This window comes from Lagopus leucura, unplaced genomic scaffold (genome assembly GCF_019238085.1).
Source record: "Lagopus leucura isolate 7727_CA_CO unplaced genomic scaffold, USGS_WTPT01 Super-Scaffold_100004, whole genome shotgun sequence".
In the NCBI taxonomy this organism is placed as follows: domain Eukaryota; kingdom Metazoa; phylum Chordata; class Aves; order Galliformes; family Phasianidae; genus Lagopus; species Lagopus leucura.
Genome location: NW_024962264.1, coordinates 48,762,228 through 48,784,392, shown reverse-complemented (window position 1 = coordinate 48,784,392; position 22,165 = coordinate 48,762,228). Strand labels below are relative to the sequence as shown.

General features: G+C 39.6%; 1 protein-coding gene across 3 annotated transcripts in view; it reads right to left on the bottom strand.

The window, feature by feature from the left end:
• Positions 1-19,726, bottom strand: part of RFC1 (replication factor C subunit 1) — a 38,444-nt gene extending 18,718 nt beyond the window's left edge. For 2 of the 3 annotated variants that reach the window (XM_042872243.1, XM_042872244.1), the window contains exons 1-6: positions 14,886-14,921; positions 13,983-14,111; positions 13,516-13,591; positions 11,495-11,614; positions 1,472-1,704; positions 672-746 (exon numbers count right to left, since the gene is read on the bottom strand). In XM_042872243.1, coding sequence (XP_042728177.1) covers positions 672-746; positions 1,472-1,704; positions 11,495-11,614; positions 13,516-13,591; positions 13,983-14,111; positions 14,886-14,921 — 669 coding nt within the window. Of the gene's footprint in view, positions 1-671; positions 747-1,471; positions 1,705-11,494; positions 11,615-13,515; positions 13,592-13,982; positions 14,112-14,885; positions 14,922-19,627 lie in introns of those variants that run through there. The other variant, XM_042872245.1, reaches the window with a different exon arrangement.
• Positions 19,727-22,165: the final 2,439 nt, after the last annotated feature.

Below are 22,165 nucleotides of genomic sequence, written 5' to 3'. Positions count from 1 at the left end.
AAAAGAATGTCTTCCTTGTTTCCCCTTGATAGGGGAAGGGCACAGATTACCAAACACAAACCAGACTGAGGCAGATACGCACCTGACAATGCACATTCCTCTGATTATATGTCAGATGATTACAGAGTTATAGTCACACAATTGCTGCTTTTGTTGGAATCAACTCAGTTTTCCTAACATATTATTTAACTTTCCAACACAATAAAGCCAAATTTATCACACCTCCGGAGATGTCAAGGATAAGGTCATGTTTTGCACCTAAGATATCTATTTCTAAGGATGCTCAATACTACCAACAGGAAATGAACAGATTTTCCCAGAGTAAAGCCAACACGTGTGACAAGTGTGCCTTTGCCTCAGGGAATAAAACACATACAATTGCAAGGAAGCAGAAAACAAGTTGTGTGAAAAACAAGATTTTAGACACCTGCATGGGTAGAAACTGTCTGCAGAGACAGAAAATAGGTGAAACGTTCTATTTAAGTAACTGAAATAATGGCTATAAATCACTGCCTGACTAAGTTTTCATAAATCTACAAGAGTTCAAGCAAAACAGAGGTGCGTGTGCACATGTAATTTATAGGATCCACAGAGAGTCTATCTTCATTTCTTAACATTTTAAGTTAAACAAACTGCCCCGGCATACAGCAACAGATTTATACAGCTTTTACCTCCGAATCTTCTTCAAGCTGCAGTTGCCTAGCAATGGCCTCATCATCTAGTGTGCTGTCTGCGCTTTGTGAAGGCTATATGTAAGGAAAAAAAACAGACCAACAGTTCAGTTCGCTCAACATTTTATAAAAATTTCATTTTGTGTACTTCTAGAAAAGGACTGGTAAGTAGACATGCAGCATTTTGTCCCTAACCTGTACACATTTAACCAGGACTGTTTTCAAGAGGTTTTACTATCCAAAACAAAACCACGGTGTAACCTGCGTATCGCTTCTTCAAATAGTACTGAACACCTCTAAAGCTACCACAGCTGGTCAGCTTCACAGGGCCAACAACTACACTGTCAATTTTGAACTTCCTCCACACTACACTTGTTGCTTTGTTATTCCATGAATGCATACACTATAAAGCTCTGGAAAACAACATTATTCCTCTTCCCCCTGTACAAGCTCACCACACCCCACCTTCACCCTTCTCTAAACTATAAGCTACCTCTTTGTTTACTCCTCTCATAAAACTGCTGTAATATTTTAAGAAAAGTTACGGGGGAAAAAGCAATAAAGAAAGCACTGCTTCCAACTTTATGCTCTCTTCTCAAATATAGAAGCACTACTCTACAACTGTATTTGCAGACTTGATATGCTTGTATGTACTGTCAAAATTGCCCTTACACTTGAGTGGTTATGAAAAAGTAACCTTAAGCAGTACAAAAGGAAGAATCGTTTGAAGGCCATTAAGTAAGCTATTTTGTTCTGCATTCAGACACAGAGCAACCTAAAGGAGCACCATCAGTACTTACTTCCTTCCTTTTACTCGCTACCAGTTTCTTTTCTGACCGCTGGACACTTCTTGTCCCAAAGTAATCAAGAGCTGAGGTGGGAGTCAGTTTCACTGGAGATAATGGTTTGGTTTTAGCCTGTGGCTTTACATCTCCTTTTTTCACTGCTGCTGTTCCTGGACAACTGATTGCTGATGTCCCATTCTCCTTCGGTTTCAAGGAAATTCTCTTGTTGACAAAGTCATCCTCTTCATCTAAATATGAAGAATATTATATTACTTCTGATACGTGGTTCTCATAATGTCCAGAGAATTACTTTGGTCAGGTTGCATTAACATAGACCCTAAGACAATACTAGGCACGTTTGAAGTTGATTTGGAGCAAAAGAGGGAAAATAAATAGCCACATTCCATAACATAATATTTAGCATCTAAATAGCGTAGCTAAGTCTGACTACATTGATTGCTAAAATAAAGCTTCAGGTCTTCAGCCTGCATAAACACATTCCATCTTATTTACAAAGGTCTGCAGAGTGTCTTCCCCTCTTACGTAAGATAGCACATAAACAGAAATACAGGTCACTGAAATCTGAACTGCCATTCAACTGCACAGCACAACTCTTGAAATAACATACGTAAAATAAATCTAGCTTTGTGTTTCATTTGTTTGTAGTATTAATAGATCACCTAATATATGCTTGGAACACTAGAACACTGTACTTACAAGCACCTGCAGTAGATTCTCACATATGATTATAGGGTATGAATAATTACTTAGTTATTTGTCAAGTCCTGCTCACACCTTGTGAGTGCATTAGCAAAACGTGCTGTTAAACTGTCTCTGCTTAGTCACACATTCTAGGAGCTATCTTCTATTCTCTGTATTTCTGCAGTTAAACTCGCTGTCCTTCCAGTACACCCAGAAGCACCTCAAAGAAATCCAGCCGTTTCAGAGAAAGCAGGAATCACACAGGAGTTCAACACACAAAACCAGATTTTTCAATAAAAAAGAATGACACCTCCAAACACAGGAGGCGAAGGAAGCAGTACACACAGTAGCAATAAGTATTAGCCCACAGATCACTGAACAAAAACAAAACTCAATTTTAGCTCTTAGGATTCATAACATCACAGAGTGGCCTAGGTTGGAAGGGACCTCAAGGATCACGAATCTCCAACCCCCTGCCAGAGGCAGGGCCACCAACCTCCCCATGTACACTGTTTTCTAGCAATGGAAAACAGAAAGAAAGCTTGATGGTCTTCCATTCATTCTGGATCCAAACTCTTCACACAGTCAAATCAATAAAAAGAGATCACCAAGGACTTCCAGGAGTTGTGTGTCACCTTGTGAAGCCCTGCTGATAGTTATACAAATGAAACCCTATCACTGAAGCATACAAAAAGCTATGGATACCACTGCCAAACCATCAGATCAGTGTAACACCATAGAAGAAAAACATCACTTTTTGATTAGTGATAAAAACACTTTCTTGTGAAATCTTCTAAGAATTCAAAAGGCATAAGAAGCAAACTGCAAGTGAAGCCCCAAACTGAACAAGGCAATACAAAAGGAATAAGGCTCACTGACTGGCAAGAAACAGAGGCAGTCTTATTTGCATGCCCCTAACTGAAGTCTGCTTTTACTTCTCAAGATGTAGATGTTTTGATCACTCACACAGCACATCATGCACAAAAATGTTCCAAGCTGCTTTATAATTACATTTAAATTCACATTATTATTGCTACCATACATTCATTTTCCAGCCAGCCAGTTTTCTTTATCACTTCTAAGTTTAAATTACATTGTATGCTTGCTATCTCTATTTTATACAAACACAAAATTATAGATCTTTGCTTCTGGTTCACTGTTTCTCAACAGATGGAGGCCACCCAACCATTTTAGGCATCAGCTGTGACTTCCTGCTCCTGGTCACTTACCAAGCAGCACATAACATAAATCAACAGGGATCCTGACTATTCCTGTGAAAGTTCAGAGAAAGAAAAATAGAGCAAAGTACTACAAGGGGAGAAATTGGTTCAGCAGTTAAATGAAGAATGCCTGAAGATAAAAAAAATTATCTAGCAGAAAATGGAATTTCAGCCAATTCAATTCACGAGGCAATATATGAAAGACAAAAGTGAAGCCCAGGTCCCTCTGAAAGCTTCACTGTTCTCAGCCCAATTACGCATTTTGCTCAGGCAGCTGTAGATCCTTTATTGCCATTTAGCTCACTTTAACTGTTATCTATCTGGGAGAGTCAGACACCAAATGCTTTAGGCTCCTAATCCACAGCAGCGTGAGGTCTGGCTATGAGACTGCTCATCTCAACCCAGTTTCAGAATTTTGCTTCTTTTGATATTTCTAGTTTAAATGAGAAAATACATTTGCAGGAGCAAAATGCACTTATTAGTAAAAAAAACAAGTGCATGCGAGAGGAATTACATTTACTTGTTCAAGAAGACATTCAGCTGACCAACTATGAACGTGTTTTTTTTTCTTTTTTTTTTTTTTTTTTTTTTTTTTTAATCTAAAGACTGCTACCAAGCTGGAAAAGAATCTTTATTTACCACTGCTATCACATAACCTGCACACAAGATTGAATTTTTTTTCCTTATTCACTTGTAACCACTTAAATAGCAATATAAAAAAAACAACAGAATATTGCTTTCCCTCAATTAGAGGGAAGTAGAGTAAATATAATTAACTTTTAATTAAAAAGGATGTGGATTTGAGTCATTTATGATGCCAGTACTAAGCACCACGGATGACCAGAGTTTTGCTTTAATTATGTCCTTCCTAGAAACAACAGAATTGGAAGCATTTGCACACGGCAAGTGCTCAGCAAGAACAAGAGACAGCACTTCGGGACAGCCACATATAAATGTAAATAGAGAAAGATGGACAAGAACCCTAAAACAGTCATTAGGAAACAAAGCCACTCAGTGGCATCCAACAGATGCTTTATCAGACAGGTGAGCACCTGTCTGGTTTCATCTCGGGTTCACGAACTTCCCAAAACATCAGAAGTCTACCTCATCTCCAGGCATCCCTCGCTTATTTCCAGCATGTAAGAACTTGAACTTTTTCACTAACACCTTCACACTTCTTCCTTATGCATGCCTAATGCCACAGAAGTCAACAGCATGGTTGATTAATCAGCTGTACACTTATAGTTCCCTTACAAACAAGAAGGTGACCTATTTTACAGCCTTAAAAGTACTAAGGGAGTCCCAGCACCGCTACCAGACTGCTCAGATCACTGCTTCTCACCGTATGACCAGTTCTGTGCTACCACAACGGGAGGAAGACATTCCCACTCATGGAAGCTAGACAACAATTTCTGGGAAAACACAGGGGAAAGTTTTGAATTCAGCTGACAAAATAGGTCAATTGCAGCATTTTCATAGCCCTGTCTTACAGAAATTTCCAGGTGAACAGTCGAGATGGGACTGCAGAAGTCCCTGCCCCCAAATAACGCTAAGAAATGGGAATTCATCTTATCACCAAGTAGATGGCTTTTACTCTGTAGAACATTTGTAGAACAGCACACTACTGTCAGAATAATATTTCCTGTTTATATCCACACATTTTGTGTGTGCTATAAAAAGAATGCACACACTGAACAAATACATCTGAGGTTTAGGTTTTTTTCTAGCGTAACCTCTGAAGACTTACAAATGCAAGCTGAGGACACACATTTTAGTTGAGTTTTCTGGAAATGAAGTAGATGTAACAAAGAGAGAAACTCGTGTGATTAACGGAACAGATGTGCATGACAGCCAGGAGATTGCTTTTAATTATTTTTGATACAAACACTACACATGAAGCAGGGTCCTTCTGCGCCAGGTAATTTACAGGAACAAGCTGCCCTAGCAACAACCAATAACTGTTACATCCTGGATGGGTTTAAAAAACTACTCTGTGACACCTGAACACACCCCACTTCCATTTTATAGCAGCACAATGAGGTTAATCAACTACCTCCTGCAGCCCATTTGCAAGTACTTGTTAGTGCTTGGTTTTAATACCAACTCCAAACACGAGCAGTGCATCCATACAAGGAGTAAGCAGTGTGCATCTATACAAGGAGTAAGCAGTATGCAGTAGGAAAAACTTATGTTAAACATAGAAGCTTGCAGACTTTCACAGAAAGGCCTTCTAAACACAGCTAGAGGATTGCATCCTCCCCCAAAGTCACTATACCTTCACTGCTTGTGTAAGATGACAACACCTTGGATATTCTTCAGTTTTAGTGGTGCTACATCTGCACAAGGACTTCAGATGGCTCCTGCCCTAAAGAACTTGCAGTAGGAATTACTGCCAAGCTGAAGTTCAGGGTGGATAAAGTAATGCTTGTATTTATTACTTTAAGCACGCATTTACCAGTACTTAACAGTTCCAACACAAGTTAGGACTGTATTTTGTATTCAGCTTTTGCTTAAAGTAAGTCTTTAAGAAAGCTATGATAACCGTCTCTCCTAAAAATGTATCCTCTATCACCCTCATCTAAAATCACAGTAGTTCCAATCCATATTTCAAAAACTGGTCTGTGTAGTCATTTAGATTTCCAGTGTCATTTGTCAACAAGCTGATTGATTTCAGGCGTACTACAAACATGTACTTTAAACCATAATTGTTAGTGCTCTGCCTATATCCTCATGTCAAGGTTCCATTCTGTTATAAAAATTTGAAAGTCTACCAGAACCATCCAAGTACCATTCTTCTGAAATCAGTTTTTTTTTTTTTTTTTTTTTACATCTGTTGGGATTTTCCAGTTAGCAGACATAATTTCAAGAAATAGTTATATTTTTCACTCAGGGTTGTGTATCTATCACAAAAGGGTTCTGGGATGCCAGAACCTCAGTGGAATAACTGCCACACCTAATTGGAGTTACACACTTCAGTGCCAAACTACATAACCATTAAAACTCTTTCATCCAGTAAATTCCAAATGAAACCCTTAGTCAAATATGCACATTTCTGTTTTTACAAATGTCTCTAGTGAGACATTTTGGTGCCATTAAAATAATATGGATTGTGATATATTTTTAGATCTAAAATAAATGATCATCACCATAAATAATCTGCAAACCACTAATTAGAGCAACTCCCTTTAAATTAAATAAGCACAGTGCCATAGAAACTGCTGCACGTATCACCCTGGCATGCAATCAGAAGTTATCAGTCCATTAACACTTTCCAGTTCATTACAGAGAGCTTGATGCACTTGAACTGGTTAGTTTCACCATAAGAGCAGCTTTATTTTCCCAAAGCAGATACGAGTCCCCTCCACGCAATGAAGCTTCTTGTTCTGGTTTATTGTCTGAAGTTACCTGCACGATAAGAACATTCAGTGCTGTCAAAGAAACAAGGTGGAGGAAGAACCTTGAAGAAAATTCAAGTGGGGACAACTCAAATATGTGCTCAGAAACCTTAAAACTGATATTTGTAAAATAAGGAGGAGCTGTAATACTACTTTCTAAACGCAAAACTAAGTTTTCACTACAAAGCTTCTTCAAAAACCTAACAGGGTTAATAAAATTTTATTTAAAAAAACACATTTCGTGTGAAACCACACCTCAGGAGAGGTAAAAGGTCACTGGGGATGGGGAAGGAATGGGGAAGTACTACTCCAAACTGCAACTCATGGCTCCTTTAACAATAATTACATCTTAAGAGCTAGGCAGGCTTTTTTTAAAGGATCCATGTCTCTGAGGTCAGGGAAGTTCCCGTTCATTATTATAGGCTAAATAAATTATGCTCTGCTGTTTTCTTAACACAACGATTTGTTGAATATAGCTTTATTCCAAGTTGACTGGGTAAAGAAAAGACTGCACACCCCTTAGGAGATACTTTGAATACTAAAAGCAGTTTTGCTGTTCTGTTGTATTTTTAAAAACGCTAAGCCTCAAAAACCCACAGAAAAATTGCAACTTTAATGCCTAGGAGCATAACTGACTCCAGAAAACTTTATTAGCACTCAACACAGCAGTAACTATTACAAAAGACAGAACAAATGCACATCCTCTATAAAGGAACTGAAAAAGCCCCTAATAATTAAATGTCTGTATCAAAAGATCCAAGGATGATATTTTCAGTAAGTGCTATGCTTTTCCCAAGCCCACAAGAATCTTAAGAAGCATTACAGTCACAGAAAGCCCATGAAGGAGAGTGTGAACTAGTGAGCTTCACCTGGCCAATTTTATCACTCAAATTACATCTACTGAATAGTTAAAATATGCTTACAGTAATGTATAAGTATTGGAAAAAAATTAAATGGGGAGGGACTAAAGCAAACAGAACAGGAAGAACTTCAGAAGTTCTGCTTTTTATCTTCTGAAAAATTATATATAGTTGAGTGCAAAGTTTACTCCAACCATAGCTGCATACTGCCTCTTTTACAACCCCAGGTTCTGGCTTATAACGAGTGCCCTTGTACACAATGCACTGCCCTGAAGTCAGATTCATGTACACTTACAAAAATGCTCTTCTTGCTATTTCTGAATTATTACAGGACCCTTTTGTTGTTCTACCAGTATTTGCAGATTCACACAAGGTAAAACAAGACACATAATCAAGTTTTAAGAAGTACACTGAGCACCCAGGCGCCTAAATAAATTAATTTCCACACAGCTTGCTCCTACACACTTTGTACACTGTCCTCTGCAACACCAGCCCCTGTTTCTCCATCAAATTTCTCCCAGACTCCATGCTATCCTTCCTCGGGTGTATTTTAAGTCAAACTTCCTTGAGGTTTGACTGACCTTTCATAAAATCTGATGAAGAGAAGCTGCTTCATGAAGACCTGTTTTACTACTTTCACTCATTTTCACTCCCGTAAGTACATACAATGCTAATATTGCCCAGAAAGTAAAAGTGAGATTTTTTTTTTACTTCCCTATGAGCTGTTTCAATATGAAACATGCTTATTCACTGACTATCTGCTGCTACTTTGAACTAGTGGTTGGATTCGGGAGATTTTTGGTCACTAGCACCAGCATTTACCCATTTTTTCCATGTCTTCTCTTTTGATATCCTCTGTATGAAAAGAGTTGGTATTCAGACAACACACTGACAAGCTGTGCTTTTTTTGCCCTATATTCTAATCCTTGAGGAATAGCGTTCCAGTAACTTCCATCCTACTCACCTTCTACCAACTTCCATTTTCCTAACTTCACGAGTAATCCAGACTAGCACCTAGAATAAGGCCTTTAACAAATAAATAAATTGTACTTTACAATATTCAGATTGTCAAAGCAATTGCTACACATCCATAAATACCGCTGCACAATATATAAGATAGATTATTGTTCACTAAAAGTAAATTAAGTCACAGTTCCTGCCAAACAGCCACTTATGATGAAACCAGGTAAGCTACATTGCATCATAACAACAGGTCATCTTCCACAAACAAAATCCAAGGTTCCACACTTCTTTAAAATAACACTGTTTGACCATTTAACAAGTACAACAAACATTTGGATTTTTCCCAATCCCCTCACCTGTTCTACCACAAGGCAGGCTTCCCCACCCCAAGACTCTTTGCTACCTCCCAGAATAGCTTCACTTCACCCTGGCTATCATTAATTCAAATAAGCATTAAGTTTGTTTCACTAACAAAGTATTTCTTACAGAACCAGAGAGCAATTACTCCTGCTTTATTTTTTACCGTTCTAGAATAAGTGAATAAAATTCACAAGCTAATACTTCCACTCCTACCCAAACCAGAAACTAATTCCTGCAACAGTATTTAAGAAAACTGGATTTCCCCCCCTCAGTGACACGGGGGATCCCCCCCATCCTTTCAAAAGATATTTATCCCAAGCAAATAGATGGGTCACACACTTGACAGAAACCTCTCCCGAATTCCAATAAGCTGAAGAAACAGTTTATACAGATTCAGTAAAAACAAAATTCAAGAGTTAAGTCTCAAGATTATAAAGATGTTGTTTCAGACGTAGACTAAGTCAACCCTGTATGTACTTAACAATCTTTAGATAAGAGCAACCTTGATCCATGGTTCTCAGGGATTTCACTAATAACCTTGACCAGCACTCCCATTATATCCCTATGAAGAAAAGCTTGATTACACCACCTAGAATTGCATCATGAACCTAATCAATGCTTTTTGTTCTCCAGGAATCCAATCATTTATCTATTTTGAGATCAATGCTATCCTTTATAATTTATTAGGAAAGCTGTCAAAGGAAATTAAGTTTTGAGTAAAAGATAAGAACAAGCAAGATGGAAAAAGTGTTTGGGATAGCTTAGCAAATTGAGTTCATCTCAACACGCGATACAGCACAGATAAATGCCAGGTCAAATATCTAGGACAAGTAAAATAAGCACAATCCATCTCAGAAACAGAGATTATGAAGACAGCCCGGAGGAGGAAAGAGGCAGAGCAAAGGAAAAAGCCAGCCGAGTCACACCTCTAATTGGATGCCAGAGCAAACAAAACTCAGAGGGTTAACAGAAGAACTAGAAATCTAACACTTATAAAACATGTGTCATCCAAGAAGGTTCGGTTTCAACACTGCACAGGCTTTAATCAGTTTCTAGGAATCTATAGTGGGAAAGAACTGCAGCTAGTAAAGATCTCTAGAGCACAAAACAAACGCACAAGACCTCAGTTAAAGTTAAAACATTAAGTTAACGTTAAAGTCTCAGCTAAACTCAGACTGGATGAAGCATGGAACAAGACATAGGCAGATACCCTGCACACTAAGAAACACCTCCATGACCAAAATCTGCCCCTACAGTGTTGTAACTCTGGGGAAATGCTACAGTTGCTTTTACACAGGTGATCCGAGTATGGTAACCAGTACTTGGTATCAAAATACTAAAGTTTATTTGCATTACAACAAATCAATGTCAAGTTACAGTAGCTCCTGTGCAGAAAGATATACTGGTGTTAAAAGCAAATCTGAAAAGAACAAATGTAACAAGATAAGATTTAAAGTGAGTAGCTCTCAGCTCTGAGCAGTGCACCATTCTGAAGCAGAACACTTTTAGTCTTTACCTTACAAAGAGGAACGGAATCAGAACCTTAATAAGTGTCACTATTTTAATAACTGGATTCTTTTTGCCTGCATATACAGTCATACCCTTAAGTGCCACTAAAAGATCTCTTACAGAAAATGCATTGGGAGAACAATTACTAATAAAAACATCACCAGAAGTTGCAAAAAACCTTGTAAATATATCAAATACTCTCAAAAACAAAACTCTTCACATGACAACAAATGCATTCACATACATTCAGCCAAATGTTTTCAGATGCCAAATGAAGTCTATCCCCAAGATGTACTGAAGTATTAAACACCAGAACAGCTGTTAATTCACTTCCACAGACAAATTTCAGAGTTCACAAAACCTGAATATGCTCAATTCACAAGTAAGATGAGCCTTCATAAGCTGCTGTCTACCTGTCAACCAATACCAGCAACTTCTCCATAACATCTCCAATTTAATAAAGGAAACTGCATGATGTGAACAAGTAACGAGCTGTAAACAAAACAGCCTCATGATAGAGCAAAGAAAACCTGAAGGAACAATCACACAAAAAGAGACCAACAGACAAATAATGTTTTTTTTTTTAAAAAAAAAAAAAAGTTTTTTTTGCAGTCACCAATATATTCTTCAAAGTTTAAAGACATGGAAAATCATACACAAAGATAAATTAAAATCCAGATTTTCAAGCCTACTTACGGTAACCAACAGCCATTTCAAAAAATGTGCTTAACTGTATGAAAAAGACATCTCATACATACATACTTGCCTCCTCTACAGCTATGAAGCAAATAGAAACATTCCAGCTTGTGAAGTCACATGCCTAATTCTAATCACTAATCAGAATTACACTGCTTTCCACAATAGCAGAGACTAAAATTCAGAAGTGCTTATTGTTAGCTTAAGGAAAACATAATCTTTTGTTCTCTGTATGAGGTCTTATTACAAGTATTTAAGAGTACATCAGTCAAACAACCCTATGATGCAACCAACCCCACTACAACTGCACACAAAGCATCACGTTTCCATTACCTGTCTCTGAAACATAGACAACAGGGTGCTGCTTTAGAACTTGACCAAGTTTTGGAGTAGCTGCTTTCTTCTCTGATGCCTTCTTGGTTTTTTTCACAGACTGCACCTCCTCTTCTGAATCTGTATTTTGACCACAGCATAAATGTACATTTCTCCCATATACAATACAGACTTTAAGTAATAAATCTTCTAATATCAGTTAATGTGTTCACATACAATGAATCAGCTGTGTTAGAAAAAGGTGTTACATGGAAGGTCAGAGCACAGCCTCATTCCTCTAAAATTTTTGGTTGTTTGTTAAGAATAGGGAAATGTTGTTACACATCTAGGAATAGCTGCATCTGTCTAAAATCCCCCCCGAAAATGAGTACAACTGTCAGATTACCACAAGTTTTAAAAATAAAAGTTATAAAAACCACTCACACCTCATCACAACAGACCTTCAGCATAGATTCATTAGCCAGATAAAATTTATAAGGCATTGTACATAATACATTATACATAATAAGCCATTACGTTGGCTTATTCTACAATACCTATTTCCAAAAGCTATCAACAGGCTAGAGTAGATAAATGAGGTTGTATTCCTTCATTTCTCAGGAGAACACTGCTAAGCTGCCACTCAGCTCAACATCCTCTACGTCCCAAAAGCTGACAGGAGGACAAACCTATCCCACAGAAGACGATATATGCCAACATCCAAATAAGTATGCAGGACAGGCTGAAGCAGCAGACACAACTAGCATGTTTAACAGAAAGTTACACTTCAAAGCCTAGCTTTTTCCACATTAAATCCTAATATATAATTAAAATTATAATAACAGAAAATGAATATAAAAATATATTGAAAAAACATCCATGCCTAATTGACTTTATTCTCTCTAAAAAAAAAAAAAAAAAAAAAAACTTCTCCATCTTTATGAACTCAGAGCAGTATTTCTCTTCTCCTATTGACAATGGGCAAAAATTAGCAATATCCGACAATAACAGCACTATAGTGAGATTGTGCAAATATTTGAAGGTAGAAGTTGAATTACGTATTACCTCTGTACTCCAGCTCTAAACAGAAATATTTCTACTGCTATTCCCTACAACAAGCTTTGTGTAAAACAGTTTATTTGAACACATCTGCACGCTATTATAAAATAGCATCATTCTGACAGATGCGAGTCACCCCTTCTCTTCTACAGAAGAATCCATTGTCTACTAAGTCACTAAAACTTCAAGATAAAGTCTTCAGTGGAACAATTGTAGAAACTCCTGCTGCCAGTTTGACACTTTCACAGATGTTCAGAAACCAGCCAGAGATTAAATGATATCACAGACAGGAATAATGCAGAAGTTCAAAAGCCCCATTTTAATTTCACTAACCTGACAGGCTAATGGTTTATTTGTGATTTCTTTGCTGCTCTTTATTTGTTTGTTTTTCATTTATGAGTGCTATAAAAGGTGTTTTCCTTATTATTACACACAATATTTTTAGCAAATCATTATCAGTGTTTTAAATAATGGAAGAAATAAGTTCCAGATGATACATTTAAAACCATAATACATTTATGCAATTGTAAAGTTATACTACACCACCAGTCACCTGTATCCAGGGTAGGGTGCTACTTATCCTAACAGGACAGGAAAAACTAAAAACTCCCCATAGTCTAAATATGTATCTATATATCTATATATTTCTTCACAACCATGAAGTTCTGGAATTTTAATAGAATTAGCTATTCGGAGTAGTTTTTAATTTTACTTTTTAAACAGAAGCTTTGTTAGAAATGCACACGCAAGGCACAGGCTTCTCTCATCCATCATTTTTAACCATCAAACAATTATTACAGTGAAGCAATAAAAATCACCAGTGCATTCAAAGATACCTCCCTCCCCTAGCAGAGCTACCTATGAAGTGTTCTTAATTGCATTTAAACAAACCAAGCACAGCTTTCTGTCAGATGTAGCATTTACTTAATCAACCCTTATGCAAAAGATAGAAAGGAGTATTCTGAGACAACTGTGAACATCACCTGAATCATAGATTATTCTTTTTTTCTTGTATGCCTGCTTTTGTTTGGGAACATCTTCACTGGGTGAACTCTTCACCTAGAAGAAAAAATTTATTGGCTCAACCAGCAAACAGGTCCTCCCAGCCTTTAATCAGCTTCAATTTATGAGTTTAAAACCATTTCTGACGGATAATTTATTTATGAGTATTACTTTTAAGAACAATCTTTTTCTAACTTGTGGGTGGGAGTGGAAGAGGGGCCAGGGAGAGGAGATGAGGAACTAACTGCACTAGCAAAGTTCAGCATGCTCCAAGTAAACAGCAGGCAATTAAACTGATAGTAAATACTCCACTTTAATGCCAATTAAAGGAAATCAAACAGATTTTCAAGCTGTTCCAAGTTTTTAAAGTTATGACTTTAAAAAACGATACAAACAATCACATAATCAAGAAATGAAGCACCTTACAAATAAGGAAAGCAAGACTCACCTTTGTTTCCTTTCCCCTCTTCTTCCCACTCGATTCTCCTTCCCCATTTTTTATCTTCTCACTCTTTTTCACAGCCTGGCACTCCTGTTGCTTTCCATGAGGCACAACTCCAAAGAATTTCCGGATATCCTATTTAAAGGACAAACACTTTCATAAGGTTTTAAATACAAGTAACTCCTACAAGTTTCACACTGCAAAAGAGCAGAGCACTTGAAAGAACGAATATTACTCTCAGCAGCTCCTGTTATTTGTTGACCTACAAGTTTTTCCTCAAAATTACAAAACAAAGACTAAATAGTTAAAAGCAGCGCTCAGATACCGCACAGCCTTTCTCTTGTTTCCCAGTCACAAAAAAAAAGGTATTTTTCCCCTTTCGAGAGTCATCTTACACACTCAGAATCTTTCATTAGCAATGAAATGCAGTGACTTCAAACAGATGTCTGCCTGGGGTTGCTTTTTCCCACTTAATCATCACAAACTGAGCCCAAAGTATTTTGATAGTTAACGTGACCAACTTGGGCATGATGTAGAGCGCAATGTGAAAAGACAAGAAGTGCCAGGAGCTACAAAGCAGCCTATTGGCAGGACGTACCATACCCTCCACCTTCTAACAAATTTAAGGCAGTGACTCTGATCTCACTGAAAAAATTAGCTAGCAAAAAGCAAAGTAAGATTTCAACAAAAAGAAAAGTTAATTATATTAAGAATACAAGACTCCAAAAGGTGGATTTTGGAACCATATTTTCTTATCCTACCATAGAAGAACCATAAAAAGCTCTACTCAAGACTAGAAACTGAAGCTACAATTAAAATAAGCGCCAGCCCCCCCCCAAAACCCTATTTGACAACTGTTTATTAAACTAGCATTACAGCATCATTAAAAAAGAAGCACAAAATCTGTACCTCCTTGGTATCACCACTTCCAGGGGCAGCAGCCATTTCAGCTTTCATTCTGAAAGTCTCTGGTATGGCCAAAATATATGGCAGGTAAGGGCTGTGGCTCAGGGCCCTACCCTCCCCAGCTGCTAACTATTCCCTATTAGAGAGCAGCAGCTATCACACATCTAGGTAGTGTTATCCCTCTTGTAGTAAAGTAGTAAATGCTAAAGAAAACATAACATGAAATCTCCATACAAACATGATCAATGATTATGTCTGCATCAGGTTCCTTTTTTCTCACCAGTTCCCTCATGATTTGGATTAGCGGAGTTTATTGGGCTGAAAACCAACAGAATAAAGAACTTGAAAGCATAAAATGGGACACATACAGATTTATTTAGTATGCTTAGCTTAAAGCAATTTTCTAGAATCAGAAGTGTTATTTCCTGTAGAAACGCAGTCTGTTTACTTTTTACCTGCATATGTGACTGATCCAACAAATGAACACTGGTAGACTGAGAAGAATTCCTCTTCAGTAAGACTGTACACGTTTCTATCTATGGAATCTGCTCCTCAAGGCATTAATTTTCAACACCCAGCTGTTTTACACACACTCCTCACGCCATAGTCTAACACTCTGAAATTCTGACCCCAGTCAGAACGTTTGAGCAAAGCACCTACTTAAAAAAACCCTAAGAAGTTATGTAGTAGATTTGTGACCCCGATAACTCCATCAGCATTACTGACTTCTCACATGGCACACAAGAGAAAAACTGCTTACAGTCCTCACTAGATCTTTTACATAGTAACAGAATTTAAACACTACAACACTGCAAATCAAACTGACTTTAGATTAAGGTGAGATTCTTATAGTGATAGATGTTAGTTATAACTTTAAAATATCTGGTGAATAATTATTTTTAAATCACTAGTAACTCCATTCTAGTAACTTAACTAAAAACTCCTTGAGCGTGCTGATATGCATTAATATTAGACTGTTTTGTTACAGACTGATGGAAATTGTATGGCAATACCATCATATCCTGGATTCTGAAATGAAGGCTTAGTAAAGGAGATGCATGAAACTCATCTGCCTGCCCCAGGTTCTTCCACTACTTTCATCACTGTTTCTCGACTGCTAAAGCCTAAATCATACCACATAAATTCTTATTTTCTGTCTCATCAGATCTCATGACTTTTTTGTTTTGCTCAAAGCAGCATCTTCTAACTATCAAGCAATCAATCACCACCACACTACTTTTTCCTTGAAAGTGCTGCTGTAATATAGCAACTACAGATTCTAAAACTGCTTCCCTGTGCTAACACAACACTGTTATCTTGGCTGCAAATTATCAGTCCTCAGAAACAGCAGCATATTTCCTTCTGTATTTCTAGTACTGTTTGAGCGTATTAAACACTGTAAATGTAACCACACAGAAGCCACCATTTCAGGCCATTTCTGAATAAAGGATTTTATTTAAGTAATAAATTTTCATTTCCCATATTGACAATCTTCTTATGAGTGACTAAACTACAAGCCCTAAGCTACAAAGGAAATTCAGCAACTACGTACCATTTTCTTCAATCTTCAGTTATATATCCCCCAATTTCCTCCAGTCATCCTACTCTTCAGAAGGAAAAGTAACCTTGTTAGCCATGGCTGGGCTATAACAGATGGTGAATTCAAAACTGCGTGGGATACCAGTACATCACAGTGCAACAATAAAGTCATCTTTCAGAGAAGTTTTTATCTGAGATTCATAACAGAAAGATCTTATGCTATTTATCAAGGGACGTCAGACAATTCATTGCACCTATTGCAGAAATGAAGCAGTATATGTATCGATCAAAACGACTCCAGGAGATGCACTACGTAAGCTTGGTTCCCAGATAGCACTGCCAGCCACCATTCTGGTTTTACCTATTTAACATCCTGTGACCAACTATATTGTTGGTATATAATGCCACTCATTCCCAAGTTCACCATTTGGCAGAACTGCATATGCTCACTCAAATGAGAGAAGGCTGATAGCAATGTAACATCTCCTCTGGGACCTGTGTCCTGTGTGCCTGTGGAGAAACACTGATCAGCACGAGTGCCCAGGCAATCCTTTAAAGAGCTAAAGAGCTGGGGCTATTTTAGTGCAGCTCCCCGGGGTGCTTCAGCTGCACCAATCCTATGCATAACTTGGAGCGGTTTCACACAAAGAAGAGGGAGGGTCAATGAAATTACTGCTTAGTGTGACAGTTTAGAGGCATCTGAAATCAACAGCTACCAAATAAAGGATTCTGAGCCACATGTGAGCACCAAATTTTGCAGACACCTAGCCACAGTCCCGATCAAGGCCCAATACTTCTGATCACTCCCACTAGATTAGGGAAGTAGGTAATGCCTAAGACCAGGAGAGCCTGAACAGCTGTGTTCATGTGGGCTGCCTCCTGCTCAGCTATCTTCCTAACTGCACAACCTCAGTACTGGCTCTGCAGTCTAGCTCGTGCCATTTGACTATTGTTTCAAATCCTCAATCTTACAAGACAGCAACAAATCACAGTAGGCTGCATGTTTTCTCTTGGAAGATTTGTATACACCCATTTTACCAAGCAGAAATAGAAAGCGAAACCCACTTGTTATTAGTACTGAAGGGTGGCAATCCAAAGAGCTTACCAGGATAACTTTCAAGACTTCAGTAAATATTCAGTTAAAAAGAAAAGTTCAGAAATAAGCATTCCATATTGGTTTTCTGTGACATTTTTTCATGCAAGAACAGCTGCTCCAGTGTTTAAATGACACAGCAATCCCCACAGCATCAACCTCTTTAAGTAATGGTTTTAAAAGACCAGTGTCCATTAAAGCAGAATACTTTTCAAAATAACATCATACAAATATGTTTGCATCTCTGAACTACATTCTGAAACAGAAAACTGAATTTCATCAACTCAGCTCAATGACTGCAATGGGAAGCAGCACAGCTTCAAGTACTCCAAAAGGTGTCCATAAGTGCCTTGCTTGTGCAGGATAGCTCATACTTATTTACAGTCTATTTTAGTGCACGTTTTGCAAAAACATCAGCTCTGACATCTGGCATCTCCAGAAAAATTGCATTACCTGAAATCAATCGTGTAACATCAGTTAAACCTGGCTGGATAACTATACTGAAGTTAATGGTGGTAATTGAGGCACAGGTACCACACAGCATTTCTAGAGTAGAATCCCAGTTCTATGTACACAGCAGCTTATGCCACAGCATTGGCACAGGACTGTTTCTCTCAGCTGGAGGCAGCTCAGGTAGCCCTGCTCCCTACCACACATCTCCTCAGCTGTATCAGTACAGCTCTTCACACAGGAACTGGGTCAGGCAATTAGTTTAGGTAAAAATTGAATCCCTTCCCCCACCAATCAACTCATTGTGTAACTGCACACATCAGCTCATAAGCTGCATTCTGCAGCTGATAAGCTGCAGAACCAATCTGACAGGGGACACTTCTGTTGGGCACTACACGATAAAAGTCTGTTTGTAAGAGCTCAGTATTACATCCCAGCATGCCCCAGCTGCTCCTGAATATCACAGAGCAGGGTACAGGGATAATGACACTGCTATTTTTTTTGCCTCTACCTTCACAACTGCAGTGCTGTACAGCCACTTCTCTTCAGCACTGGAAAGAAAAGCACACAGACTGAGGCAACTCATCCTTTCTCCACGCTGGCAGTCTTTCTCTCTTCTAGGAATTACCAACACTGAGAGATGCGGGACACCCAGAAGCAGAATACCAAAGGGAAGGGAGGGTCTTCTAGGAAGTTCAGCTTTCTGACAGGCAGTGGCAAGGGAGGCAGCAAATGCCTTGTTCTGCTGCAGAGCTTCAGCAGCCCGTGTGGGGCAGCTGGTGACTTAAATACCACAGGTCATTCGTGTCAGGGCTCTCAGTGCTGGCAGACAGAGACAGCACTGCCCATTAGTGCTTAGCATTGGGTAGAAGATATTAAGATCTAGTTGAGCCAACCTGGCTTTGTATAACATTTTTTAGTTAAGACAGCACAGAACTTGCAGAGACCCCACCTGAGCAGAAACCAATGTATGCAAGCAACAGACGATACAGGAGCCCATCTTATAATGGCTGTGTAAGCGGGAAGCGCTTTGGAAAGGACACACAGGGACACACGTGTGTTTATAGTTACAATCGCGTTAGGGCTGCATCCTCCATTACCGGTAATCACATTTACTTTCAGACTTTCAAGTACTTATTTTTCTGCAAACGCGATACAGCGCCCTGCGCTGAAATAGAAACGCTCTCACGTATCCGGCCTACCGCAAGAGGCGGCGAGCGGCCGGGCAGGCAGCGCTGGGGGGGATGGAAGCATGGAATGCTCTCAGCGGGCGAGCGCACGGCCCGCGCCGGTACCCCGCCGCGTCCGGGGGCGGCAGGAGGCGCGGACACCTCCCGCTCAGAACAGTAAGCCGAGGGACGGACGGTTCCTTGCGCTCTTCCACACGCTGGACCCGGGCCCGCAGGCGGCGGCCTCCGCACCTGAGCGCGGGACCTACTCGGCAGAGAGCCGCGCCGCGCGCCAACGGCTCCAGTGGCACGGGGGCTGCAGCCGCACGCGCCGGGAAGGCGCGCAACCGCCACGCGGCCCCAACGGCGCGATCTGCGCGATGCCGCCCCCCCCTCGCGGCCAGAGCCGCCCGCGCGGCGCCTGGCCCGCGGCCTTTGCTCAGAGCCCCGGTCCTCGCGGCGCGGGGCGGCGCTACGCCGCTCTGCGCGCTCACCATGCTGCTGGCGGCGGCGGCGTTGGTGACCTCGCTAGCGGGACGCCTCCGACTCCATGGCTTCCGCCCACCCCGCTCCCCGCAACCTTCGCGCCAACTCCCGCCACCGGGCGCGCGCCGCTGTCGTCACAGCGTGATGGGCGGGGCGGGGCCGGGCCGGCCGCGTGGGGCGGCTCCTCGCGGTTGGTCCTGCCGCCCTGAGCGCCCGGCCCGCTGGGAGCTGCTGGCTTTGGCCGGTTGCTCGGCTGTCCGCCATCCGTCCGGGCCTCGGGGCGGATTTTCAGTTTTCTGTCGCTTGTGTCTCTGCTTGTTGAACGGTGGGGGTGAATGCACTCAGAGATACGAATTAAACGTCAGACCTCCTCTCAGTGATCGGTGTTTCAATTCGCTGGAGCCGCTCAATCCACCGCTGGCAGCGGTGGAGAAAATGGGTGGACAGGCAGGACTTCCAACATGTAGAGTGCTGCCACTGCTTTAGAAAGCCTCTCTTCTCAGCTTTGGGGACCACGGCCACCTGGAGTCTGCGTTTGATATTTTCAACATTAGCACAGTTTGCAGGAACAGATCGCTGCTTCACATGTGAAAGAGCCGAGTGCAGCCTGCGGCACAGCCTGTGCTCCTCACTACTTTCTGCTTTTACTATGGGAGCTCAGCTGTAATGGCAGTGCAAACAAAACCAGCATCTCTTCGGAAAAGCATCTCTAGCAATATGTTTGTATTTATGTATTTCTTCCTCGTTATGTCATTTTTAATGCCATGCCTGTTCCTGGTGGGAGAATTAAAGGGGAGCTGAAAAGGCTGACATTTGTAAGAGCTGCACAAACTGTTTAAATAATGCTAAAAGAATTATTGCAGGTGGTTATCTCTGTTTGTATTTGATAACGCTACCTAGAATAACATCCAGCAGAGCAGTATCTGCTTGCAGGCTTGTGACACATTCATGTTTCTTGGAAGGCAGGAGTTTATTAACCCTTCACAAAAAGAAGATTGGGGTACTTGTAAGGTACTGTTGCTCATTTCTGGTCACAGCAGGGGGACGATTCTCTCTTTCTGTACTGCTGTGATACCACTGCAAGTCCAAAAAATGTGCCCTGCTGCAAGAACAAACCTGAATGCCCTCTGATATTATTATGTGCTTTGCAACATAAAACCAAGGCAGAACCCTTACCGATCCTATAAGTGATCATGGGTTATGTTTTAAGGGCATATTATCTTACTGAAAGTACTGTGCTGGTTTTTTTTCTTTTTAAGTAACAAAAGTTCATTCAGTGTCATCACCCTCCATACAACTAAGATAAAAAATAGAAAACTTGAATTGTTTTCTACCTTTTTTGAAAGAATGTTTGACTTTTTCTACTGATATTTTCCAAAATACATGAAAAAGTGTTGAGATGTGAACTCAAGCTCTTGGCTTCTTCCCTGTGGAACAAAACCAGTCTTACTGTTGTTGCAGTGATCAGTGAAGACCTTTTCATGTTTAATGAGAGGTTGTTTATAAAGAAAATACACCTCATATTGATAAGTGAAACACAGATTTGTCCACTTTCCTTTTGTTAATATTTTCAAGTTTCTTTTAACATTTTTGTATTCTAATATGTTGGTTCATTTTGGAATTGAAATAAAATTTCATTGAAACTATCTTAATGTCTTATTTACTGCTGTACAAAATTTGTTTTAAATTTTAGGAAATAATGAAAGTACAAAGCAGATAAACTTGCACCATTGCCCTGATACACTTCTGAAGTCCATAAAACAATGTTTCTCAGCTGTTTTAGGGCCCAATACATGTCAGTCACTTAAGAAATCTTTATTATGTATCATGGAATGCAGATATTCTGAGCTTTATGTGTAACCAGAGAACCTCAGAAATTAGGAAGTGCCTTAATGAATACAAGTATCATAGTGCTGTGATTAGGAAAACGCAGCAACAAAGTTTCCTTCTTTTTTTCATAGCACTAATAAACATTAAAATATTCATTTTCTAGATGGTTGACTATATTTCATGTGAATCCTGTAGAGAACATTCTCATTATTAGAGTCCATATTAAAAACAAAACAAAACACAAATTTATCTCTTTTTCAAAACAGGAATTTGTGTTTTGTTGCAGCCCAAAAATTCCAAAAGTTCTTTGTAAATCTATGATCTAGTTTCTATTGACATTAGGCTTTCTATAGCAGCCATTGCAATTATGTGTCTTTAGAAAAGACTTTTATCCCATCTCAAACAGTTTTTGCTGTATAAGGTGAAGATAAGTACACTGTGGAAGACAGTTACATAGGTTGTGCTTTTTTGGAGCCCTCAGTAGGCCTGAGCAGCTGATGCTAATGTAAATATCACATTTTTTTCTAAGTGAACTTTCAAAGTCTTTTCTCCATCTTCATTTGAGTATCTAGGCAGAGTGTCCTCACTCACATATGCTAACACTGCATGCATTCAAATTCACATGTTCCAGATTTCTACAGATCAAGTCCCACGTTTCCAAGCTGAACCCATGAACTGAGAATATGTGATCAGTGTTCAAGTGGAAAGTTGGTTTC